A 26,701-nucleotide genomic window follows, 5' to 3' on the forward strand; every position below is an offset into this window, starting at 1 on the left:
TCTGTACGAGAATTTTAGTTAGCACCATCGTCCTTAACTCGGTTAAGATACATAAGTTTTTCCAATAATTTAATTCCTCTAAAAGCATGCTAAACCGGATTTCTTTGGTAAACGTTTTCGAAATCTTTTATTCGACGAATTTATACTTAGATTTTGAAAATTAATTTTATATTGTCCAGCTCTGATCATAATTAATAAGTATTAACTAAGTATAATTAAAAATTGACTAAATAGGTTGTTGTGTAAAATTTCATAATAGTTAGATAATATAAGTAATATAACATACAAACAACTAATTGTTGTGATTTCAAAATTTAATACCTATTTATTTTTTAAATCTCATGACGGATTACACTTCAGTACCTCACTTTCTCTCGACGAGCTTTGACGATATGACAGTATACGAGAAGTAGATAACCCGTTGAATTTGATGTATAATATTACCATAGTTACAGTCTGTTGATCATACAGCATACTATATACCTAACCAGTAACCTAGTAGGATTAGATCGTCCGATACGTACACAGCCACGGAATAAAAATCGAAAATATTCAACTCCGGTCAGGTAGTTTCCCAACTGGTGAAGATGTACATAAAACAGTTGTTTCTCTGTCCGATAGAGAGCGCAGTGGTCTCACGCACATTATTCTTCTGGAATTCGAAAACGAGATTTCACTCGTGCCGCGACGTGACAACAACGGTTGCACGTCTGCACGTCCGCAGTTTCAATTCCGCCGTGGTCGTCTTCTGTGTGGTTGTGAATCTAGACTGTCGAGCTGTGCCAATCGTACGCGTAACGTCAGTCGTCGCGCGTCCGGTTCCAATCGAGGTACAAGACGGTCTCCACATCGACGATCGACATATATCTAGGCAATATTTTGTCCATCCATTTACAAACTATCCACTGGACCATACATCATAACTACCGTTTATCTGCTTATATCATAAGACATGAACAAAATATTGACATTCACAAGATGCCTGAGCCGCCCAAGCGCGTTTTTGCTAAGCGATGCGGCTTCCGTTAGAAAGAATCACTTCCGGTAAGTCTGCGATATACACTTTGAAAATCGTGTAAAGTATATCACATATATTATTGTTAAAAATAAATTTATCCCATTTCAGATTCATGAGTATTGTTCGCGCACCACCAGTGCCTCCAGCCATAACCGGTACAGCTGTCAGCAAAGACGAAACCAGGGATTTTATGGCAGTGTTTCCAGACGTTGTTAGAGATCTGACAGAAACTGGCCGTAACTTAGACATACCTGACGTCACCAAGTGGCTTGCTAAGGTATGAGAAATTGATTTTATGTAACATTTTTGTATTAAACGTTCTGTTTTATTATAGGTGTTGCAATACAATGTGCCTGGCGGTAAGAAAAACCGAGGATTGGCTTTAGTACTGTCATTCAAAATGCTTTCCTCCCCTTCTGATCAAACTGATGAAAATCTTAGACTGTCTTACATACTGGGATGGTGTGTTGAAATTGTAAGTCGTTGTGATTTGTAACTAAAAAAAAAATATTAGTTTTGATCACTTATCATACATGTTCATCTCTTTCTTTGGACCCTCTTAATTTAAATATAATTTATAAATGTAGACACAAAAATTTTAACTGATTTAAAACTTAAAGCTCATCAATAAGCAAATTATATGACAATGTAAATGTGTTAGTTAAAAATGGGTGCAATGAAATAAAATTATTTAATCTTTACATTATATTTCTCAAATATGTTACTTTAATTATTCTAATGCAAATTGTATAAGTGATAAATTCATATTTCTATTTTACAATATAACTTTATCTCAAATAAAAATTATCAATTTTACAAAAGAATTGGTAAATTTAAATAATAGTTAATAACTTTTCATTTTATGATATAAGATCATTTAAAAATATAAGTTGGTATATTTATTTATCTTATCACTAATTATTTTTATTATGCAAGAATTTTTTAATTTTATCATTTTTCAATGAATTTATTTGACTAATAGAAAATAAAAATAGTAAAAATAGTTTTTTTTATAAATTATTTAATAATAAAAAAAATGCCAGTATTGATTTAATTTCTTACCTATTCATTTTATAGACTTAATTTAATGAATTAATTTATTATATCACAAATTATAATTGTGGGTTATTTATTAAAATTGACACATTTTTTTCTTGTTCAACTAAAAATAATATGATCATACAAAGTATGTTTTTAATGAAATATTTAATTCTTGTAGTAATTGCTAATTCATTAATTTTTTTTTTACAAAATCATAAAAAATAAAAAATTAGTAATAATTTTATTACTATTTTATTTTTATCTGTTATAATTTTAATTGTGTGTGTGTTATTACTTAACATATAACTGAGTAAATATTTTATATAATAAAATACAGTTAGTTTATTTATATGATTATTAAAAAATGATTGTAACAATTATAGTTAATATTATAACATTGATAAATATTTGTTGCAATTTAAAAATATTGTATTACGTTATTTCATTTTTTTTTTTTTTCTTAAAACATTAAATAAGTATACCTTAATCACTTGCGAACTTAGTTTATAATTATTCATTGTTGGTTAGTGCTATAAATAATAATCGTATTTCATGAAGTACTAGATTAATTTTATACTACTACCTTAATTAGTAATTTAACATATGCAGCAAAATATTGATGGGAAATCAATAAATAATCACTTACATATATATATTTAATTTCTTTTAGTTGCAAGCTTATCAATTAGTGTTGGATGACATAATGGATAATGCTATTACTAGACGTGGACGTCCTTGTTGGTATAGACACAATGATATTGGTCTAATGGCAGTGAACGATGGTATTCTTCTCGAACAGACCATTTACCAGTTGATTAAAAAGTACTTCAAGGATAAGCCTTATTACATACACATTCTGGAGCTGTTCTATGACGTACGAAATATAAATTCTCATAAAAATATTCGTTACACAATTTAGGGCCGTGCATAGGATAACAAAAGGCCTTGGGAAATATTTACATGACTTATTTATGTTATTAATTAAAAATTTACTTTTTCTATACAACTTATATTGCTGTCTTAAAGTTAAACTAACATGGATCCCAGGGCCTGAGTTTTGCCCTAAATACGGCCCTGACACAATTCAATAATTAGGTTACAATGAAAACTTCAATGGGTCAATGTCTTGATATGCTTACTGCAAATAGCTTTAAGACAAAAAAACTTGAAAAATATACCATGGAAAATTATACAGCTATTGTGAAATATAAGACTGCTTATTATTCATTTTTTCTTCCTGTATGTCTTGCAATGCGAATGGTAAGTAAATGTTTATGATAACATCCATTACATTTTACTTAATAATATAATATTACAGACAAACATTAATGATCCAGAAATTTTTCGACAAGCTAAGACCATATTGCTTGAAATGGGACACTTTTTTCAAGTTCAGGTATAAATTGTTTATTTGAATCAATTAAATAGGAATTATTGAAATAAATATTTTTTTTTAGGATGACTTTTTAGATTGTTATGGTGATCCAGACGTCATGGGAAAAATTGGCTCGGACATTGAAGATGGCAAATGTTCATGGTTAGCTGTAATGGCTTTGCAAAAAGTAAATTCTGAGCAAAAAAAAATTATGGAGGTAACATATCATATAATAGTTTACAGTATGGTTTGAAATTTTAACTTATTGAATATATTGTTTTAGGATAACTATGGTATTGATAATCCATTGAATGTTGCAATTATCAAAGATTTGTATGAACAGTTGAAATTACCAAACACATTTCAACTCTACGAAGAAGAAAGTTATAAATTAATATGCACTCATATTCAACAATTGTCACGTGGTTTATCACAAGACATGTTTTTTAAATTTTTAGAAAAGATTTACAAGAGAACACTCTAATAAGAAATTTTAAATTTTTACCTAAATGCATTAATTGGGCATTTATGTAAATCAAATATAAATAATAAAATTATTATTATTTATCAGTAGCTAAACAATAAATTGTTATTAATATATTTTCATGTTAAAGTTAAGGGCAATTTTGTGTAAATTATTATTATTATTTTTTTTTTTAATCAATAACTTATTTTTCCAAAGATATTTTTATCATTATTATTATAACTTTCAAAGATTGAAATTAAATATTTTTAAAAAATCTATAATATACTGTTCAAAATACAGTGATGAAAACATTGTTGTTATTAAAATGTCTTCATATTTTAAAATGTTATTTGTTAAAATTATTTTATACTTTAATGATTTATTATTGTACAGCTATTAATGATTTTTTTTCTACTCTTAAGTTATAATTGTTCATAGTTCTAATACCATTATATTGTTTTTGAAATTGATAAATGAGTAATTATTGAATTTTTTATTTATTAAAAATAGAATTTCATAAAATTCTTTATTATATTTTATATGTTATTTATTGATAAAAAATTGTGATTGAGGCACTTATTATATTGTGTAACATCTTTTTTTGTATTACTCTTGAAAATTTAAAAAAAAAAGTCCTAAATATTCCAAGAAGATAATGTTAAGAAAACATTATACTTTCATGTTTTTCTTGTCTTGTACACTCTGAATATCCAAATAAATTAGAATGAGTTAGTATGAGCCAGCGGTTCCCAAACTTTTTTGAACGTGGTGCCCTTTTAGGGGCACCATGTTAACCACGGTGCCCTGCTGTATATAACATGAAAGATGGAACAAAAAAAGTACTCATTGAGAACCAATGAAACGTAGACCACGGTGCCCCTAGAAAGTGCTGGCGGTGCCCCTAGGGCACAGTTTGGGAACCGCTGGTATAAGCAGTTGAGTATAACTTAATAGAATACAATAGTACATTAATTTCTTCACAAAACCATTTTAAATTTACTATCAACATGTACTAACTAAATGTAATGTGCCTAAAATTAGAATTTTTACACAATAAGTGTAATTGAGCATTTTCTTCAATAAATACTTACTACAATCAATACAGTTAGTAAATTTTTATTTACATACAATTAAACCATAGATTTAAGTGCAATATATTTTAATTTATCTATGGTTAAATATATATGAACTCAAAAGTGAAACATAGAGGGCCTAGTCATATTATATTTGTACATTATTTAACACACAAATTTGAACTACCTACTTACTATTTAAAAATATTCAATAATGTAAAAAGATAAATCTACAAATGATAAATAATTTACAATTTCTGGTCATGTCGTTACAGTATAAAATACCAAATGTATTTTTAATTATATAATATATTCCATATTTACTTCTTAAAACTTATGAAATTTTTTGATAATACGACAACATGAAAACCCAATAATAATCTTACAATCCTTTAACAATGTGGAATAACTCAAATGTGACCGTGGAGACAATTGAAAAAAAAAATAAAGAAAACAAAAAAAACCTCTTAAAAATAATAAAAATTGTAACATAAAATAAAAATAACATTTTACAAACTCATTGTGTTGCGATTGTTCATGTAGAATTGATGTCCTGATACAACCAATGTAAATATATAAAGACAAGCAGCAATCCAACAGTTATATGCATTCTGAAAAAAAAATGAAAAGGTTATCAATTGTTTACATTGTATGTTGATCATAAAACAATTACAAAAACTTAGACAATCCAATGGTTTGTTAAAATATGTTAAATAAGGTCATTATAAATTTAAATATATTATAACAACAATAATGTTATACTCTATTCAAGTAAAATTTATCCTATCTCGAACATGATTACTGACGAATCCCAGGAAAAGAACAAAATAAAAGATATTTAAAGAAAAGAAATATATTTTAAATCTTCTTTTATATTAATAGTAGATTAATATTCAAAGACAATCAGCAGACGTTTTTGTGATAATTTCAAGTAAAATAATTTTTCACTTTATATTATATTTGTGAAGTGAAATCCAATTGAGTGACATGTTTCCAAGTACATATTAGAATATAATATGTATGTCAAACATTTACAAACACAGAATTATATTTCATATGTTTCCTATCATAAGCCATTGCTTACAATTATTTGTTGATTTGAATAAATCTTAAGATAAGGACAAACGATTGGTAATATGTTTTATAGCCAAAATACAATATATTAATAATGCTATATATTTCCTGAAAGGAAAAAAACTAAAGGTTTTTAAATGTGTAACCAAGAATAACTAAATGTTTTTCTTTTGTACTTAGCTATAAATGTATATTTTAAATAATCTACTTTTTAACTTTTGATTTAAAAATTTTCATTTTTTTAAAGTCTACATCAAAGTAAGAACTACACATTACTACATTGATAACAATGAGGTATCAACAGGCTACATTTTATTCACTCAAATAACAACACAAATAAAGTTAATGGATGAAAGAAATTTGAAGATTTAAAAATCAACAAGAAATTTACAGCAATAAAAACTATTTTTATTCTACATTCATTCTACTATTTTTATTCTACCTAAATACCTGTTATATTTTATTTCAAAAAAAAAAAATATGTTCCATTTTTATTATTCTTTATTAGTAAATTTATTTTATTGATTACATTACTGACCATATTATTATGAAAATTAAATAATAAGTAACTATACATTTTGACTGTTTCTTCAAATATTGATACATGTTTTTATTAGGCAATTTTTTAATCCACGCCCATTTTTATGACCAAGTACGATAAAGGACATAATAAGAGAGAATATATTAGCATTTGATAGGACAACTAAATTAATAATTATAGATTTTGCATGGTATAAAATCAGTTAATCTATTTATTATTATAAAAGTCATTTTTATTACTCACCAAAGAATACATTTTGTCAGCGTAGCTGTAGAAATCTTGTGGATCAGTAAACTTATGTTCCTCGGGAATGTTCAAGTCTTCAATAAGCGCTACACTACGAATGTAATAGAAAAATCCCATCAAAACCTGTGCAAAAACAATCGTTAAAATCTTACAAATAATAGAAACATTGGTTAAAGTCAACTGACAAAAAAAAAAAACTATTTACTTACCAATTGGATTATTCCCCAAATGCTGATAATGATCCCGCACAGGGACAGTTTAGGTCCGCAGAATTTCATGGCGTTCGATTAAAGAGTGCCGATTTCAGTTATATTAAAATCTAGTGCGAGAATACAAAGTAATATCGAGAAGTCGAGATTCGATTCTACCTTGAGAGTGGTTAATTCATTAAATGTAATCTTGATTCTTGAGTTTGTCTATCCGCCCAATTTTTTTTAACAAATGTTAGTTTATTGATAAGTAGAAAATACAAGTACAGTTTCACCAGCAGTACTACACATAAATACCGTGTACCTCGCTATCGAATTCTCCGGTGATCGTTCCCAAAGGTCGTTCTTCCGACTGATTATCTATATATTTAAGAATTCGCTGATAACACAAAATACGGCGACATTCACAAAATTTTCGCTAATTTACGATTTTTTTCTACCATTAAAACATTGCTTGAACGACAAAAATGTCATCAGATACAGACACCATGCCCGGAAAGATTTTCGGTTATGAAAAACAACAACATACTGGTCGGAACTCAATCGAAAACTTTTTAGAGAACCTAAAAGGCGTATTCCTCGGACCAGTAATCTGGGTTAGAGGTAACACCGTTACTGTTTGCTAATTATTTTTTTATTCACATAAGATAGTGCATATTTTTTAAATAGTTATTGAGTCTCACTTACATTTGCTTGTCTTTTGTTTTTAGAAACCATTGTAAAACCCAATCAGAAAGATTACAACTACTATCATGAACAGTTACGTAGAGTGCCCACAGTTGATCAGTGTTATGACGATGACAGACTGTGCAAATGGGAAGCCAATCAGCAGTTAATTCGGGATAAGTATGTGTAACAAATCAAAAAAAAAATCCATAATTGATAGAGCAATAGTATTTGTTATTTTTTAAAATTGAAGATAGTTCATTAAAATAAACGGTTAAAAAACTTGAAAATCCGTTCATTTTTGCTCATAGTTATTGATACATAGAGTTGCCAGATTTTAAAATCATCAAACTGGAACATCATTTTTTTCTTTTAGTCTCAAGTTTAAAATTTCTGAAGCTTTTTAAAAAAAAGAAAGACAAATAAACCTGAAAACACGTCAATAAAATTTAGATAACATAATACGGTAATGATAAATACTATGTACAATATTATTTTATATTTTATAATTAAATAATACAATATTAAAGTTATTTTCTCTTGGTTCCATTAACCGGTACAAAATTAATGACCTTCCAGGACACCGGGACGAATGACAAGCCTATTGATACATATTTTAACTTAAACCTTAATATTCTTATTAACACATAATATTTTTTATGATATTGGTATATAAAATTCATTAAGAGAATGTTTATAATATAACAAATACTATAGTTTATCTTAAGTTAATATTTGAGCAATTTTACATATTATGAAATTTGTAGAAGGTAATAAAGTGATGAGCAGATTTTACGCATTTCATTTAAAATGAGTTATATGAACTTAAAACATTAATTAATTATTTCAAAATTGAGTTTGTTACTATAATAAATATGTTCAATTTAATTTCAATGTTAAACCATTGCTTATTATTCTAATTAGGGATAGTCTATTGACCTTTATTTCTTATATTAAAAGTCTGAATTAATTTTTCCATAAACTATCTAATGATGAATAATTAACTTATAAGTTAATACTATAAAATAAGTATAAATATTTTTTAAATTTCTTTGTATTAAAAAAAAAAAAAAAGTACTAACTAGATCAAATTTCTTACTACAAACCACCTCTAAAATTAAAAATTAAAACACTTTTACTGCTGCTTAAGGTGATATTACAAAAAACAACATACATTAATCTTTTTGTTTAATATGTACATTTATGAGATATTGATTTTCTAAAACTAAGATAATTGTTTGAATTTTTTAATTTATTAACTAAAATTTTATAGGCTAGTAGATAGCAATATTCTATCCATTTTAAGACAAAGGTATGAAGATTGTCGGATTTATGAAGCACCAGATGGTATGAGGAAATGCAAACCATTGTCTGAAATTTACCAGAAAGCTGAGGAAAATTATTCAATTAAATGTAAGTATAGAACATATTTTTGAATATTGTAAAATGGAAATATGTAAGGTTAAAATGATTTGTTTTATAGATGGCGATTTGGGTGTTGCTGTTACTGCCGAAAGGTGTTATGCAAAACAACTCAATCGCATGATATGGGAAAGACGTCATGGACCCGTTGGAACTGGAATGAAAAATGATAGCTTGTAATTCATGATTTTTAACACACAGTATATAATTATACAGTAGTGTATAAAATTAGAAAATAAAACCCAGTCAGGAATTTAGAAAAGAAAATTATATTCTGAAATGTTTAACGTGAAAATAAATGTTATTATTTTTTTTTTTTAATACAAGTACTTTGTACAAAATGTTACACTTAATTATTAAGCATGTGCAAATATAAATATTGAGCCTTAGTTTCTAATTGAGTGAGCTCATTGATAGTAGACAACAATTGATCATAATGATTTTTATATGAGGGTCCATTATTTGTTTTTTTTTGGCCATATACAACTTTTCCATCAAATTCATTCATAGGAATATCCAGTTCTGGACCAACTTGTGGTATAGTTATATTCAAATGATCTTCAATTTCAGCCAAATACTGGGGTTCATTGTACCATATGCAACAGCCTTTGTTAGTAGTTAGATTAGTATTTGAACACCTCTGTCCTCTGGATGGACACCATTCGCCGTGATACCAAACTTTTTCTGGGATAGTAGCCACAAATGAAATGGCCAATCCCATACGCTCTGCTCTACCCACACGACCAATTCTATGAACATAATTAGTCTTGTCATCAGGTAAAGTCATGTTAATCATGAAAGGTAACCCATTAACATCAATGCCACGAGCTGCTACATCAGTACAAATCAAAAACTTGATCTCACCATTCTTAAACTTTTCTAAATTCACTCTACGATCATTAACATTTCGTGATCCATGAAGAGTACAACAAGAATAAAAAGAACCAAGTTGTTTAAAGTATTTTTCTAAATTATCACAATCAAGTTTAGTGCGGCAAAATATGAGAGCTTTGTCCATTTTGTGTTTGTTAATAGCTTTGATACAGTATTCACCTTTTAAAAGCTTAATTCCTTGAGATAATGCTTCAGATGTATTCAGTGCTCTTATATTATCTCTATCATGTACACCATCAGTTGGAATGGGATTTTTTAAACAAGTCCACGATGAATCTTTCTGGGAATCAACAGTAACTACAACATGATGTACAGTCTCAGGAACAGCGTCTTCACCTTTAAGATCTACCCAAGTTGGAAAGTGCATAAGACGTGTCGCCAATTTTTTTACTTCAAAATCGTGAAGTGTTGCAGAACAAACAATCATTTGAAGTCTTTTACCATCATAAGAAACTTTTGGCATCTTCTCGTGTAGATTTTCTATAAGTTTTGTATAACGCTGTTTTAATAATCCATCAGCTTCATCTAATATATAAAATTTACAATGAGATAAAGATAAATGGCCACCAGATATAAGATCTTCCAGACGACCCGGGGTAGCAACAATAATATCAACACCTGAAGATAAGGTAGCAATTTGATCTTTAATGCTAAAACCACCAACTACTAAGAGATCTTTAACTTGCGGTTCTACAAGGTATTTCTTAAAGTTTTTTATTTGATTAAAAGTTTGTTCTGCTAATTCTCTAGAAGGTTCAATAATTATTGCATATGGTGCATTATTTGGTTTTTTTGTATTTGAATTCATTTTTGGAGCATTACACTGAGAGAGTTCAATGCAATTGCTAGGTGCCTTACTTATAGCGAAGAAGTCTTTAGGAATATCATATTTAAATGATGATTCACCAAAATTGAATGCTATTTCAGCATTTTTTAATACAACAGCTGGATAAAATGTTGAAGTTTTCAAATTTGCAGGAATTTTAAATGCATCACCAAGATATTTACCATTTTTACTGAATCCAATAATCCAATTATCCAGATCTAACCAACAGCCGATTGTATCATGTAAACCAAAACTTTCACCATAAGAATCAAACTGTTTGTTATTTGACTTTTTGCCTGTTCCGCCAAAACCAAAACCAAATTTATCCGTACCTAGATCTAACACGGCTCCTGGTGTAGACCAGCCAACTCGACACAGACCTTCATCAGTGACGGTTGTTTCAAAATAATATTTTCCAGAGTTTTTAACGCCCTTAGTAGCTCTACAACCATGCCAATCCTTTTGCTCTCTTGATTGACATTTTTTACCATCTGGTGTCACAGCTATGGCAGATGAACGGTCCCACACACTCATGGCCCATGGATCTGTGATACCCGACACATAAACCGGTAAATTAGTTCGTGGTTTATCAGCTTGTTTGAGCGTTTCCCACACTATTTGAATAACCGGCAAACAAAACGCTCCCGTTTTACCACTACCAGTCTCTGCTGCTATTAACACGTCACCACCTCCAAGTATTAAAGGTATCGCTTCCGCTTGAATGTCTGTGGGCAACAGCCAGTCCATTTCTTCGATGGCTTTACCTATTTCGGGCAAAACGCCCATCTCTTCAAACGCCGCCGCCATCCCTAATAAATATTAGATACCTAGACTAAAACCAGTAACATCAGTGAACAATTAGCACTAAGACGAGATACATGACAATAAAAACAACATTTACCAAATTTGATAATTGATAATTTACAACCGCGATTTATGTATTTATATAACAAATATTTGTGAAGTAAACGTTTAAATTGTTTATTTAAAAATCATAAAATAATATATATGATATATCTTTTGAATCAAATATTGATTACAGATTGGTATCTAATCATTTCGGTCAGGGTATGCAGATTGTATATTATTCTGTGGTATGATGGCACAATATTAATGGGGCATGTCTGATAAGTGATTATATTACTACAGAATTCTTTGATATTATTACGTTTATATATTATGTAACTTTTAGATAGATAACCCTGGTAATAAATAATCATTAAAATTCAGCCAAAACTGAACTGGCCCAACATTTCGTACCAAAATATTATCTCGAGACCCATTAATTATTCCTGTGTAATATTTTAGCCCATGTGCCATAACATATATTGATTTAAAGAGCCTTGATGGTTGATATATTTTAAGCGCTAAAAATATTAAGGCTCTCTACATTGACCTCATAATTATATTATATAAAGGTTAGGGTAGGTGATTGACCTATAAATCAACTTTGTAAGTTTATCGACTATCATCTACGATGAATTACATATTATTGGAAGTTGTTTAAGTTTGCTTACTTTTATTTTTCGAGGTACTAACGGGAAAGCACCCTATTATACTTGAAACATGTTTTAACTTTGGGGTTGATGAGCTTGAGGCATTTTTCAACTGTTTAAGTTGAACATATTAAATTGAAGTACGCGAGTGACAAACATAATCCACCCGACAATCGCCATAGGTGAATTATACAGTCATAATATATGGTTAATCATGTATGTTCAGGTAGAAATTTACACGAAAAATTTAATTATGTCGTGGAAATTTACACTAAATATAATTACGATAGATAGACGATAGACGCTTTCGTCTGTCCCCTAGTTTGATAATCTTGATTCTGCTTTAAAAAAAAAAACCCATACGAACGTCGATATCCGATTTACTTCGGAAAATGGTTAATGGCAATGAATTATAGCTGTAGGAAAATATAGAGACTGTAGACATAAGAAATTCGTTAGTCCAAAACGGAGTAAAATTTACATTTCACGGGGATCACGATTAATAGACAAACTGATCATCGGTATAATGACCTATATAAATGATAAGTTGTGCAAACTACTAAGTATTTTGAACGCGCTAGTGCGCTATTTTTCACACCGAGGTAAATGAATATTTCAAAATTTTCTTGTATAACTTGAAAACAAAAACTTTTTTGCCTTAAAAATTGGCCCGCCACAAGCGTAGGGCCGTCAAATCAGCGGCACCAACATTGCGGACATCAATACCGACGTTACAAAACATAACTTGCCCATTAAAAATACTTATCAAGTCCCGACTCCCGACTCTTGACGAATTACCCAGATGTGTTCCAGACCTTGAGTACTCGTTTAAACTGTTTAAACGTTTAAAGCGAGACAATATATTCCCATGATAAAATAACGAAAAAATAAATTTAAATAATAATAATTAAAACAAAAATAATAAAATATAAGTAACTAATAATTTTTATTTTATCATGATACCTATCTACTATCTATCGGTAATGTACAAAAACCACGGTTGCAGATAGAACCTTGACAAAATAAGCTATTTACCTATAACGATAAACTTACTAACTTGTCAGAGTATCGTGCATTTGTGTCCAGTAAATGAAAAATTCTATTCGTGTTTTTGTTTTCGTCGGGTTAACAAATTTATTTTTATAAAGAAAAATTCCGTTTCAATATTGTTTTTGATCTACTCGATTTAATACATATACGAATATTATTTTTTCTACCCGAAAAGGTAAAGTATATTATACGCATAGATGATATTAATATTATTTAGCTGTAATTATATATTGTTTTACTGTTAACTACGCATTTAAAAGCAAAACACCCGTCTGTTACTTATAAGTTAAAATTAAATAAATATTGACTTTATTTATAATAATATCGGAGATTACGTGAAGGAGATTGTTGAATATTAACCAGCTTTATTGGGTCGTGTATTTGTAATCAGTGTTTTAATGCAATCGTTTTACTTTAAATTGTATCAATAAAAAAAAAAAAATTTTTTTTAATGTTAACAGTGTGTAGAAATGGCTTATGTGTCATGGAATATTTCTGGTTTACTGAGCTACCTAAATTTAAAAAAATTTTTTTTTTCAATCTCGTATGCTTTTTAACATAAAACAATGATGTAAACAAAATTTGTCTGATCATTAGCTGTAGACATTTCTATGTTTTATCAAATAAAATATACAACAAAAGGTACTTATTTTTAACTATCCATAGTAAGTTTTAGTTGTCCAATTTATAAATTATCTTTTAAGAAAGAATGTAGTAAGTATATGTTCAAACAATTTTTACATTATAAAATAAGTGAAAAATTATTTTAATGTTTTTTATTTTTGTAACTTTAAATTTTGTTATTTAAATATAATTTATGAATTATGTTGCAATTAAACCGCAAATTATTTCAAGTTATTAAAATGTTTAATATTCTTAAAATTTATAGTTCGATTATAAATTCTTTATTTTTAATTATACGCAGAGTAATGTTATGCATTTTTGTATTGAAATTTAATATTTATAATCTAAGTATTTATTAATTATTAATATTATTTTTACTTACAATTTAAACAATGATTAAAGTTTATTGTATTTTAAAACATAAAATAAAATGAATTGTATAAAAATAATAAAATTTATGGTTAGATTGTGTTTTTTTGAATCTAAATTAATTATTGATGTATAATTATATTTAATTATTTATTTTTTTCAGGTCTATTCAGTTGGTACTTAAATGATACCAAGATTAATTTAGACTTCAAGTATTTAAAAACATATTTTTTCATCAGTAAATGCAGCTTTATACCTCATATTTTATCGAGGTATAATATTTAAGCTATAAGTTGTTGGACCTATTATGGATCATCTTATTGTTTGTACAAGAAAATGTAAGTTTCAATTTATTTTACTGAATTTATAATTTTAGCACAGTAATTTCTTTCACTAAAACATTTAATTTTTCCTCTGTTTATAATACTTAATGTATGAGATATTATTATTTTAGTAATTAATAAATTATCAACAATATTTGAATGTTGATAAAATATAACATAAATTAGTCTAAGCAGTATGCATTTAGGTCTTAAATCTTTAGCTATATGATAAAAAATGAAAATTTTATTTATTAATTTTTAGTGTCTTTTAATCGTCAAGAAAATATTGGTTGCTTTGGAAACATCGAACCATATCCATGTGACAGTCAAATAGAAACAAATTTTAAATTTCCATCACCTCCACATCTTACAAATGGATATTATATTTCACCAAATGAACCTTTACCTCAAAATAATACTACATCATCTTCATATTCACACAGCGATTCAGATTCTGCATCAGACTCTGATTCATTGTGTTCAAATTCTGATGTGTATGAACAAGAATGTTTCACATATGATAACCAATTGTTACCGTACAAAAAAAACAAAAAATCTGTAAATAGACTTCGTTCTTCATATACTTCACGTGGATATACAAATAATTCAATCCCATATAGTCATAAGCATTCATTCGCTCACTATTTGCCACCTATTGGTGTTTTTTGGGATATTGAGAACTGTCAGGTAAGTCATTATATTTATATATAACCAATTTCAAAATACATAATATTTAATTATGAATAATCTTAGGTTCCAAAAGGTAGGTCTGCAGTAGCAGTCGCCCAAGCCATAAGAGACAGATTTTTTATTGGTTATAGAGAAGCTGAGTTTCTCGTCGTCTGTGATGTTAAGAAAGAAAATGCACAAGTTGTTCAAGAACTAAATGATGCTCAAGTAAGTTGATTCTAGTGTTTTACAATGAGTTGTTTGTATTATTAATTGTATTTATGTAATTTTTATTAGGTCAATTTAGTTCATGTTACATCTGTATGCAAAAATGCAGCCGACGAGAAACTTCGCCTTTCAATGAGAAGATTTGCTGATTTACATGGTTCCCCTGCAGCTGTAGTTTTAGTTTCTGGTGATGTGAATTTTGCATCTGATCTTTGTGATATTAGACATAGGTATATCTATACTTTTATTTACTTATAACTTATTTAAGTTCTATAATCATTCAAATTTTAATTTTTCAGGAAAAAAATGCATGTAATATTATTACACAATGAACTTTGTTCTGAAAGTCTTATTTTATGTGCCAATGAACATTACAATTATACTCATCTAGTTGAAATGTTACCTTTAAGGAATGCTCTTCGAGTAAGTAAAATTTATTTTATTGCTGTAATCACTTCTTAAACACTATGCTCAGTCTTATCATAAAATATGTTTTACAAATTTATAAGCATTATGATTGGTTAGGTAAGTTACAATTAAACTGCAATATAATTTTGCCTAAAATACATCAGAATACTAAGTATTTTTTTAAACTAACTTTCATATAATTCCCATGGATAACTGTCATAATAAAAGTTATATTTATTTCTGTATAAAAGATAAACAATAACAAACAAATGTTAAATATTAGAATATTTTATAAGTATTTGATAAATTTTATCTATTTCTATTTATTGAATAGTTGTTATTCAGGTTCATATTTAAATTTGTTGTGATTTTTATGATTAGAAGAATAAGTTTAATTTAATTTAATTTCCATTTTTATGAGTATAACTAAAGAAAATAAACATTTGTCTTTGGTTTATTTTAATGAATAGTTTTTTATGTGATCATTGGTCAGTTTTATTTTTCAATATGGGAAACTCATTTTTTTTAATAACATTTAATTGAATAATGATTTTATTATGAAAAATAATAAAATAAAGTTATTTTAAGTATAATTTTGAAAGTTTTTGAAATATATTTATATTGTTTTTAGTTTTTATTTTTAAAGATGTTACATTTTTTTAGATTATTAAAATATGAACTCTAATTATTTTACTTAAGGAAGAGAATAATATACTTTAAAAATCCATTAAATATTATCATGCTTTGATAATTATTAAAATATTGTGAATTGTAATATTTTTGAATTTTTTTTTCATGTTAACCATTAGTTTTTTAAAAACATGTTGATATAATTTATTAAAAGCCATTAGAACTTGTAAATTTTATCCTTTGTTTTTTTACAAATCAATACCACTTAGTAAAATGTGTTTTTTAGGCTTGAAACAAGTTGGTTAATTTTTAAAAATTATCTGCAATTTTTTTTTTCTGCCCTTAATAACTCACGGGTTACACAAGTCATCAAACTTGCCCAAGTTTTGATCGCCTGCTCATGTGTATAAAATCAGTTTTTAATAAATGTTTTGTATTTAGTGATTAGTTGAGTTATAAAAAAGTTATTTTAGTAATATTTATATGTTATATATGGATAAAACTAAAATATGTCTTTAAAATTTACAAAATCTCACAATATACTTTGAAAAACTTTAAATAAACAATTTAATTTTATGTTTAAAATCATAATTTAATATAAACTAGCTTCTATTTTTTTACCAAACAATAAGATGTAAAAGCATATAAATATCTTCTCTAAATTCATATTTGTAATTCCAAATAATATGCCCATCATTTATTTGCTCTGCTATTGCATTCTAAGTTTCATAAATAGAAAACTAAAAAAAAATAGTATTTAAATATTGATTTAATTTAAAGATTTACAATTGATCTTTATATAATTAACATAACGAATAAGAGTTTTGCAATAGTAATTATTTTTTCTTAAATAAGTACTTTGTTAATATGAATGTTTATCCCAAAAACTGCATTTTATTGACATTGAAAATTGTATTTTTTAAATGTGTTCTATTTTAAAATTTTATAACATTCTTGAAAAAAATTAATTAGAAAACTTTAAAGTTTCCTATTAACATTATATACTCAAAGCTTAAACCTAAGCCTTATTTTAAAATACCTAAATTTTAAGATTTTAACGGTTCATTTAAAATTTAATATAGAATGATAAATGTGAATCTTGATATGTTTTCGTTAGTTTAGGCAAGAACACTTAATTAGCTTATAAATGTGCTAAAATGACTAACTTGCCTGACTAAATTATGCCAAATTCAGATTTTCTTGTATGCAAAATATATCTTAATGGTAATAGTAATGTATCATATAACGTTATAATGGTTAAACTAATTAACTTTATTCATTAAATTCTGTTCACTATTAATTCTTGTCTTGATTTTAGGTTAATTATAATTTATAAGTAATTTCTAAAAAGTTTTTTTTCAGAACAACTTCATATAAAAAAATTATATTTTTTAATAAAAGTGATAATTTATAATACTTCCAAATCCTAACATTTATTAATTATCATATCATGTATGCTTAATTTTTGTGTATTTTTAAATGAAGTTTTTTAATTAGTAATTAAAAGTATTAGCATGGTAATAACTATCTTTAATTTTATTTAAATTTAAAATATTTGAATTTTTTTAATTCCATTAACTGATGTATAATAATATTATATTTCAATTTTATTATACACTAGTATATTCCTTCATATTTTTAGATTATAATCCTTGGAATTTACATTATTTTAACATAAATAAATATATCCAGAAAAAAGTTTTTATTTAGTACTTATTTTATTAGCAATGTGGGAACACACCAGTTGAAGTTATTGTATCTAATCTGCCAGTTGGTATTGATCCTGCAAAAATTAGAAATCGTTTAAAGAGATTGTCTGAAAATTGTGGTGGACGTGTTGGTGTAATAAATAATTGTTCAACAACAATTAGATTTCCTACCAAAGAAATGGCTGCAAGGTAAATAATAATAATAATGATGATAAGCAATTTAGTACAGCTATCATGTTTATCAGTTTTATCTCATTAAATATCTTTTTATTGCTTTCATAATCTTGTATGATTATTTTTATATAATTTTTCCCTGTGGTATTCCCTGTACATATTTGGTTTTTGTTAGCAATGAACTTTCAATAGTATTTTTGGAGCAGCCTTTCATTGCAGTTATGCACTCAATTATTTCATTGAGCTTTAATTTATTTGTTCAATAATTTCATATTTTGTCTTAACTTAATTTTTGTAGTTTATTTAAATTTGTGATTTATATTTATCATTGTTTTAATGTTATTTAGTCTTTTTTTTTCATACAAATTTTTAAAAAGCATGGTAATTTTATTTATTACTTATTGTACAATATGATATTTTTGTAATTTAATTCAATTCATTTTAATGATTTTTATTTTAACATAATTCTTTTCTAGAGCTCAAAAACGAATGAATAAGGAGCGTGTATTTAATAGTCAAATTGTTGTTAGTTTACCATTTGCTGTAAAAGAAGAATCATCGTCCACTAGTTTCATAAGTTTGTACAATATCTAAAATATTTTATGCTAATTTCCAATTTTATTTTAATGTTGATAACTTAAAATTGTTTAGGTAGGCCTGTTCCAGTGCAAACTAGAGAAGAAAACATACAACACATTGCCACTACCATTCAGTATTCTTCAACAAACAATATGCATTCCCGGTTCAATATGACTCCTGTTACTCCCCCTGCCACTTTTGAAAATCGAAAATTTGGGTAAATGTGAAACAAAACATATTTCTTCTTTTAATTGGCTCACGGCTCTTACACATAACTATATTTTATATTCAATTTTGTCTAGTTTGTATGGTCAACAAATCAAAGGGGGTTTTGGAATGTCACAAATGAACTCTAGTGTTGATAATTCAATGAGAAATCATAATCCTTGGTTGACTTCAAATTCTGTTGGAATACAAACATGGTTAAATGGACCTCAAATACCTGTAGTAAGTAATTTCATGAAACAGATTTCAAAATTTTATCATTCCTGGTGTTAAGAAAATATATTTTAAAAAACAAATACATTCACATTTTCTTTCAACTAAATAACATTCCATTTAAATTTAAAAAACCACTATAGTTTGATCATTAGTTAAAAATATATGTTATGTTATATCAAGTAATTTATCGATATAAAAATTGAAAATTTTTATTTTTTTTAAGTATGACATTATTTAATTATTTTTGTACTAAGTATTTAAATGTCATGATATTTTGATTATTACAGCATAATTTCTGTATCTATTCTTCACTGTTGCTTAGATTGGTTTGTAGGGGTGATATATTTAAAATTCTAACTTTAGATAAATAAGCATATTATATATTTAATAGTTATTAAAATTACTTAACTATAAACTGACTTTTGACTAGAATGGGGCAAGAGGTCCAATTAACTACAAAGGAAAACAGATGACTAAGGACAATCAGGAACAGATTGATGCTATTCACACTCAATCATTACCTCCACAAATACCTTGTAATATACTATTGAATTTAATTTTAATGCGAATTTTGATTAGTAAAAATGAATTGTAAAAAATAATTTTCCACAGTAAAGCAAAATGAAAACTGGATGCGACATGGTTATCCAACAACAATGGGTCATGGTACACCAATAACAATTTTAAAAAGAGGACTGAGTGGAACATCACAAATAGATACTCAAGTAAGAAATCAAGACTAATATTTTATTATATTTTTTATTTACTTTAAGTGTTATTTTAAATTATATGCACTAACAACTAACTTGTTGATTGGAATTTAGGTCGGTTCAACTACCAGCATGATTAGTTCAAATGGCCCACCACCTTACATGATGTTTGGTGTTAACACTTCAATTCCACCGCCTCCAATAGTCAATGTTTCTAGAAGAGTTAGTCCACCAACTTTGATGGAAAATACCAATCCAGATGTAAGATATTTTTTTCTTTATTCTATGTGTTAAGCTTATAAAGTATGTAACAACATATCTATGTATACATTATTTTCAACATTTCTTCAGCGATACTTTCATCCCATATCTCCATCTTATAATAATTTGGTGACAAATCAAGCACCACCAGTACTTATGGCTCAGCAGAATAATCCAGTAGACTTGCATGTTACAAATTTAGATCAGAACATCGACTCTGTTGAGATGAAAAATATATTATTTAACACATTCAGGGAACACGTTATGGTATGTATATTAAACAGTGTGCAAGTTGTAAATGTGAACTCTATATTATGTTGTTTAATAATATGTTTGAAAATTACAGGTGTTACACGTGTCTGTGTTTTATCAGTCGGATGGTAACTTTGCAGCAGCTGTTCGTGTGTCTAGCCCACAGGATGCACAGTATGCCATTTCTAAACTCCACAGACGCAAAATTGGTTTCAAAAGAATTATGATTGCTTACGCTCATTCTGGTTATCCTCAAAATCCCACGTTGCTAAGGTCTATATGCAATTCTAACAATATATAATAACATTGTTTCACTGTTATTTTATTCTATTTTCTTGATCATGTTATATTATGTGCTTGCTACTATAGGTCTCAGATAGCCTATATACTAATGGAAGTCCCTGGGCAACGTCTACCACTGTTCAAGTTCCGTGAAATGTTTGAAAATCGCTTCATGACTTCTGTATCCGTATCGGATCTTTATAAAATGAAGGATGTTTGCTTGATCACTGAAGAACCAAATCATAGGATCATTAGTTTAAACCCAGAATATCGTAACACTCCATCACCCCTTCATCACCAGCCATCTTCTTCATCTTCTATGCCTATGTCTAATTTAGTAAGTTTCACAATGCGACATTTACCTGCTTGATAAATATATTTCTTAATTAACTGTATTCTTTTTTCTTATTGTTTATTTTATTCTCAAATTTTTATAACAAATGTTTTTCATATGTTCAGGACAAAAGCGATGCTGTTTCGTACTGTCCGATTCATGCAAAAATAACAAAACCTACCGACGATAAGGGTTGGGCAGAATTAGAAATGCCTGCATTGCCTAACGTTAAAGTATCGTTAAATGAATTCTCTAAACGTTTACATTCTCTGATATCATCCCACAACAATTATTTAATCCTTGCCACGTAAATAATAAACAATTAATTGTTATTACTCCATAGTTGTATTGTCTTAAAAACCATGTAAAATGAATTTAAAAAAATTTGTTTGTAGTATTTGCGATTGCTATGAAGCTTCATTTAATGAGACATTACAGACAGATGAAGACGGTGTCCCTTTGGAACATATTGTGACTGCTGTCAGTGGTGTTGAACTGTTGCAGAGTTGTAGTATCGGTATCAAATACCTAACAACATCTTCAGCTTCTGACATTGGCAATATGTCTGTCAGATCTTCTACTCAAGAGTCTGACACTAAATCAGAAGGTAATGCATTACTATATTTGATCTATAGAAAAGTTATTCTGTATGAAAATCATATTACAACTATTCCCTTATTTTATTTTATTTTTATTGATTCTATCCAACACCAATGTTTAACAGCCAGTGTAAGTGGATTGAAAAGTATTAGTCCACCATTGGCAAATAATTTGGCCTTGCTGAGTCGCGAATTAGTTGATTTGTTAAAGACCTGTACTCATTGTACTATGTCTTTCAACCGCTTCATACCAGCATATCATCACCATTTTGGCCGTCAATGCCGTGTTGCTGATTATGGTTTTACCAAACTTATTGATCTCTTAGAAGCGCTACCCAACATCGTGCAAGTAATTACCATACCCAGTTGTTGATATATTTAAAAAAAAAAATAATTTAAATTTTTGCTCCTCTTTCTCCTTAAGACATCATATGCTATTTAAAACATTCATTATTTTATTCAGTCTTATTAATATCGTATAGGCATAGCCATTGTCCAGTTGAACTTAATTATTATCATTATTTTTATACCTTATGAAAATTATCTTATTTAAAATGTATAAAATTTTCCTTTTTATAATAAGTTGAAATTTTATTAATTTTATTTTTGTATAAAATTTTATATTTTTAACATATTTCTTTGTACATTTTAGACAAGATAATTTTCATAATTTACATATACTATGCTATATAACAGTATAACAAATAACACAGTCAAATATTAGTGTTTAGGGAATGGGCCATTTTGGCGTGGAGTTTTTTACTTCTTAAATATTAACTACGGATATGAATGGATTTATATATTAAATTTTAAAAATAATAAATTATTGTAGTTTTATTTTAAGGAAATATTATGTGCAATCCCCTTTAAATAATCGATGAGATATCAATTGCTATATTTACTCACAATTTCATGCAATCATCGATGAAGTTGTGTATATTTTTTCATTTTTTTTTTTTTTGGGGGGGGGAGGACTCGTTCCATTTAATAGTTGAGTCAAAAAAACCATCATTACTTGTTTGAACCCTTTTCAGACAATTAATAAAAGTCCATATTTTATCAGATTGCACACCTCTATTTCTGAATATTTATGTAAATTAAAATAAAAATATTTTTAAATAATACTAATATTTAAGACCTAACTTAAATTATTTTATTTTTATTTTTCAAGAACAAACAAATATTTAGATAATGAGAGTAGACTTTTAACTTTTATAAGTCCCCTCTATGTTTTTCCATGATATGCTACTAAGAACAGCAATACATTTTTTTAGGTATTTGGAGAAGGTAACAAACGTTTCATGACATTATCACACAAAGCACAAGTACGGAGATTTACTTCCGATTTGTTACGTGTACTTAAATCTGTAGCCAGCAAACAAGTTCCTATTGTTGACTTTGGTACACTTTTTGAGAAAACCCTGGGTCGCGCTTTTGATCCAGTTGATTATGGGTTATGTTCTCTTGATGATTTATTGTCGCAAGTATCAGAAAACACAGTCGTCATTGGTCATCTGGACGGTCAAAAATCAGTGGCAATCCCTAAACGAGAACAAACTCCAGAAGAGATCGAACGAACCAAAGCTTTTGCAAAAGAAGTAAGTTTCAATAACAATTGTTAATGATTCGATTTTATGAAAAATTTCCCGAGCTTGGCACAATCGAATTTTTAAACAATATTAATCTTTATCTAGGTTATAGAGTTATTAAGTCATGCACCACAGTGCTGTCTATTATTTAATAAGTTCATACCTTCATACCATCATCATTTCGGCCATCAATGTAAAGTAGCCGATTTTGGATTTACAAAATTAATCGAATTGTTTGAATCAATACCGCACATTGTTAAGGTATTTTCAGTGTTATTTTGTGTGAGTTTTTCCGGTGTTGGTTTATGTAATATTTACACATAGATACATGTTTTCAACATTCTAAACATTTTGAAACATTATTTATGGATTTCTTAACAATTAAGTGTGTCATAGCTTTTAAACAGTCGGTGATAGTCATTTTTCGTGATGTTCTATGTATCTCTGATTTATGGTTCTCAGATGTATTGTATTTTATACAAAACCATCCAATTAAATTCATTGATGTTTTGTAATTTCTTTTAATCATTCGGAGTTACTATAAATTCTATGAAAATATTAAATGAGATATGAGAACAATGATAAAAATTGTAAAGTTTATGTATTTTGTTCAACTTTTTTTATTTAAATTGTGCTCAAGTCCATTGTGTATATGTTAAATAAATATCTATGTTAAGAGGATAACTTATAGCTGTTTAAATATTTTTTTCTCATAGGTAGTCAATAATCAATATTATTGCATACAATATTGTAAATAAGTGTCTTATATTTTAATTTTTAAAATCTGATTGTCTATTCACTTACTACATTTATTGAAATATAGTATAATTTACTTAGTATTAATTTTATAAGCAACTATCACTGTCTATTTTAGATTGAAGACGATTTAGAAGGAGAGCGTCGTGTTTCGTTGACAACTGAAGTAAAACAAAAAGTGCTTGGCGATCAGTTGGCTGCTTTAGCTACCTACCCATTGCAAATCAGTCAACTACAAAATGCCTTCTTGTGGCAGTATGGCTACGGTCTCAAACCTTCTGTGTATGGATGTGAGACACTCATTGAACTGTTACAAAAGCTCGATGACGCCGTTAAGGTAAGATAAAATATAATATTTTTATTTTAGTAGATGTATATAAAATGTAAATGTACCAAATTTGACTATGATTAATAATTAATTAACCTACATTATATAGTTTTTGGTTTTCCTCAAGAAAAATAATTACAAATTATGGTTATACTTAGGTTTGAGACCTATCACTGCATTTTAAAGTTAGCTGGATATTTTGCATTGAGTTTCTTTTTGTGTATACAATATTCTGTCAGTAGATGTTTGATTACTAATGTTACTCAACATACACATGGTTCTTTCTTTGACATTAAAAAACAATGGTGTCAAATTTTGATCTGTTAAATATTGTTTTTTCTATTTCTTTAAATTCAAGGTTCTACCAATAATTTTTGTTTTCGATTTTCCTTAATTTGGATATTGTCAGTTTATTTTCCATTTAAATTTTTATGTCTATATAAATTATGTATGAAAAAGTGATGTGTTGATTAGTTTTAAAGAATATTAGCCTTTTAGTTTCAAAAAAACAAAAAAATACCTCAAATTTCTTGGTTGGACAGCCTCCGAAAATGGTTCAATACATCAACAATATCTTTATTCAGAACAACCATTAATAAAGATCAAATTGCTAACATGATTGCCAATGTTCGTTAACGAATATGGCACTCGAAGAAGAAGTTTCATAATCCCTTTATAGTATATTTTACTCTGTATTCATTGAAAATTGTAGGCTTATGTAGTATAGATAGTTAGAATTTTTTTCTAATAATTTAAAACATTTGTTGTGTCACAGGTGGTAGACAACCATGGTGAGTTATTTTTGATAGCGGTGGACCGCAAAGAGGCCCAAAGATTGTCTCTGAAAGTTCGTCGGGTTTTGATGGAACACTCGTCCAATGATAAGATGTCTGTCTTGCAGTTTCAGTCTGTATATCAAACGATGTTTGGCGAATCTATAAGCATTGAAACCATGCAAGAGAAACTTAGTGAAACTATTAAAGTAATAACAAAGAGAATCCTAGTAATGTTTTCAGATATAATTACAGTAAAATTTATGTTTAGATTGTCAAGACTAAATTTGGAGAAGAATATGTACATTTGACTCCTTTGCAATTGTTTGCCCAAGACATGTATCGTCTATTAATGATCTCTGATGGTCGATTGTTGTTAACATCCCTTGAAGCCGCTTACTTGCGCTTGTTTGGCACTGCCATCCAGCCTGCTGTTTACGGATATCAGTCCGTAATGGCACTGATAACTAGTATTTCACACACTGTCCTCATTGAAAACAAGCCACCCAAGCGATATATTGTGCTCAACAAAGAACTAGCCAGTAAGTCAATAACTGTATCATAGAATACAATAAATGCAATTATTATGATAATTATAATAAACCCTAACCATTTTTATACTTGTTAAATAGGTGTAGGTATTCATTTGCCCAACAATATAATGAAATCACCCTTGATAGATCAAACTGAAAAAAATCATTGTAGTAAGCCTGATATGAACTTAATGAACCTCAATGAGAGTTTCAGCGAGAACAATGTTTTGCTGTCGGATGAGAATAAGGTATAATTACAAATAATTTAAATAAAATATAAATGTATGTTAATGTTGAAAATGATGATAACAGGCCGAGTCTGACTTGATGTATTAAACAAGGTTTTATATTAATCTGTTGGTCGAGATAATTTTCCCAACGTTGAGCGATATATTTTAATCTGTTAAAAACATTGTTTGTGTGATCATTCTCGGAAGCGATTAAAACTGATCAACATTACAAACAATTTTAAGTTTTAACCTTTTTGATTGTTCTTCTACATGCATTTAATACAATTATTTGAATATTTACATATTCTTACCTAGTGTAATTATATCTTTATTAGCTTTACTTATGATTATTGTTAGTTAAAAGTCTTAGAGAATACAATTTTATTAAATTTATATAATATAGTTTGAAAATTAAAATTAATTTTATCATGTAACTATTACAAAAAATATGATGAACTTGGGGGCCATATGATAAAAATAGGTTGTTACGTGGTACATCTGTT

General features: G+C 27.7%; 5 protein-coding genes and 1 long non-coding RNA gene across 8 annotated transcripts in view; 4 read left to right on the forward strand and 2 right to left on the reverse strand.

The window, feature by feature from the left end:
- The first annotated feature begins 683 nt into the window (after window positions 1-683).
- Window positions 684-3,990, forward strand: LOC112594305 (farnesyl pyrophosphate synthase-like). Its single transcript, XM_025339018.1, has 8 exons — window positions 684-1,044; window positions 1,127-1,295; window positions 1,353-1,493; window positions 2,730-2,933; window positions 3,155-3,319; window positions 3,378-3,455; window positions 3,517-3,651; window positions 3,718-3,990. Exons 1-8 carry the CDS (start codon window positions 953-955, stop codon window positions 3,916-3,918), a joined length of 1,185 nt encoding a protein of 394 aa, XP_025194803.1. The 5' UTR covers window positions 684-952; the 3' UTR covers window positions 3,919-3,990.
- A 1,274-nt stretch (window positions 3,991-5,264) lies between these two features.
- On the reverse strand, window positions 5,265-7,270 carry LOC112594308 (ribonuclease kappa-B). The gene is made up of 3 exons (XM_025339023.1): window positions 7,044-7,270; window positions 6,832-6,957; window positions 5,265-5,584 (listed from the first exon to the last, which is right to left on the reverse strand). The coding sequence occupies exons 1-3, from the start codon at window positions 7,110-7,112 to the stop codon at window positions 5,483-5,485; spliced, it is 297 nt and encodes a 98-aa protein (XP_025194808.1). The 5' UTR covers window positions 7,113-7,270; the 3' UTR covers window positions 5,265-5,482.
- A 149-nt stretch (window positions 7,271-7,419) lies between these two features.
- LOC112594307 (NADH dehydrogenase [ubiquinone] 1 beta subcomplex subunit 10) lies at window positions 7,420-9,403 on the forward strand. The gene is made up of 4 exons (XM_025339022.1): window positions 7,420-7,646; window positions 7,754-7,889; window positions 8,983-9,122; window positions 9,193-9,403. The coding sequence occupies exons 1-4, from the start codon at window positions 7,511-7,513 to the stop codon at window positions 9,309-9,311; spliced, it is 531 nt and encodes a 176-aa protein (XP_025194807.1). The 5' UTR covers window positions 7,420-7,510; the 3' UTR covers window positions 9,312-9,403.
- LOC112594306 (ATP-dependent RNA helicase Ddx1) lies at window positions 9,373-11,795 on the reverse strand. 2 transcript variants are annotated; one of them, XM_025339020.1, is made up of 2 exons: window positions 11,753-11,795; window positions 9,373-11,683 (listed from the first exon to the last, which is right to left on the reverse strand). In XM_025339020.1, exon 2 carries the CDS (start codon window positions 11,656-11,658, stop codon window positions 9,481-9,483), a length of 2,178 nt encoding a protein of 725 aa, XP_025194805.1. In that variant the 5' UTR covers window positions 11,659-11,683; window positions 11,753-11,795; the 3' UTR covers window positions 9,373-9,480. The 2 variants fall into 2 exon arrangements, with proteins under 2 accessions (XP_025194805.1, XP_025194806.1); XM_025339021.1 differs by having other exon boundaries at window positions 9,373-11,678; window positions 11,753-11,792.
- Window positions 11,796-13,540: 1,745 nt separating this feature from the next.
- Window positions 13,541-26,701, forward strand: part of LOC112594328 (meiosis regulator and mRNA stability factor 1) — a 14,399-nt gene continuing 1,238 nt past the window's right edge. Inside the window, exons 1-25 of one of the 2 annotated variants that reach the window (XM_025339059.1) lie at window positions 13,541-13,572; window positions 14,554-14,728; window positions 14,976-15,400; window positions 15,467-15,610; window positions 15,680-15,840; window positions 15,910-16,033; window positions 18,374-18,546; window positions 19,008-19,108; window positions 19,183-19,327; window positions 19,413-19,557; window positions 19,982-20,087; window positions 20,164-20,276; window positions 20,376-20,522; window positions 20,613-20,789; window positions 20,869-21,047; window positions 21,144-21,393; window positions 21,516-21,697; window positions 21,786-21,997; window positions 22,115-22,338; window positions 23,264-23,587; window positions 23,684-23,839; window positions 24,453-24,671; window positions 25,438-25,644; window positions 25,707-25,977; window positions 26,068-26,216. In XM_025339059.1, the coding sequence (XP_025194844.1) occupies window positions 14,698-14,728; window positions 14,976-15,400; window positions 15,467-15,610; window positions 15,680-15,840; window positions 15,910-16,033; window positions 18,374-18,546; window positions 19,008-19,108; window positions 19,183-19,327; window positions 19,413-19,557; window positions 19,982-20,087; window positions 20,164-20,276; window positions 20,376-20,522; window positions 20,613-20,789; window positions 20,869-21,047; window positions 21,144-21,393; window positions 21,516-21,697; window positions 21,786-21,997; window positions 22,115-22,338; window positions 23,264-23,587; window positions 23,684-23,839; window positions 24,453-24,671; window positions 25,438-25,644; window positions 25,707-25,977; window positions 26,068-26,216 (4,365 nt within the window). In that variant the 5' untranslated portion in view covers window positions 13,541-13,572; window positions 14,554-14,697. The remainder of the gene's footprint in view (window positions 13,573-14,553; window positions 14,729-14,975; window positions 15,401-15,466; window positions 15,611-15,679; window positions 15,841-15,909; window positions 16,034-18,373; window positions 18,547-19,007; window positions 19,109-19,182; window positions 19,328-19,412; window positions 19,558-19,981; window positions 20,088-20,163; window positions 20,277-20,375; window positions 20,523-20,612; window positions 20,790-20,868; window positions 21,048-21,143; window positions 21,394-21,515; window positions 21,698-21,785; window positions 21,998-22,114; window positions 22,339-23,263; window positions 23,588-23,683; window positions 23,840-24,452; window positions 24,672-25,437; window positions 25,645-25,706; window positions 25,978-26,067; window positions 26,217-26,701) is intronic. The other variant, XM_025339060.1, reaches the window with a different exon arrangement.
- The window catches only part of LOC112594329, a 218-nt gene continuing 135 nt past the window's right edge, over window positions 26,619-26,701 (forward strand). Inside the window, exon 1 of the long non-coding RNA XR_003114648.1 lies at window positions 26,619-26,679. This is a non-coding gene — a long non-coding RNA (uncharacterized LOC112594329). The remainder of the gene's footprint in view (window positions 26,680-26,701) is intronic.

Source organism: Melanaphis sacchari, unplaced genomic scaffold (genome assembly GCF_002803265.2).
Source record: "Melanaphis sacchari strain LSU unplaced genomic scaffold, SCAv2.0 Contig22_pilon_pilon, whole genome shotgun sequence".
Lineage (NCBI taxonomy): Eukaryota > Metazoa > Arthropoda > Insecta > Hemiptera > Aphididae > Melanaphis > Melanaphis sacchari.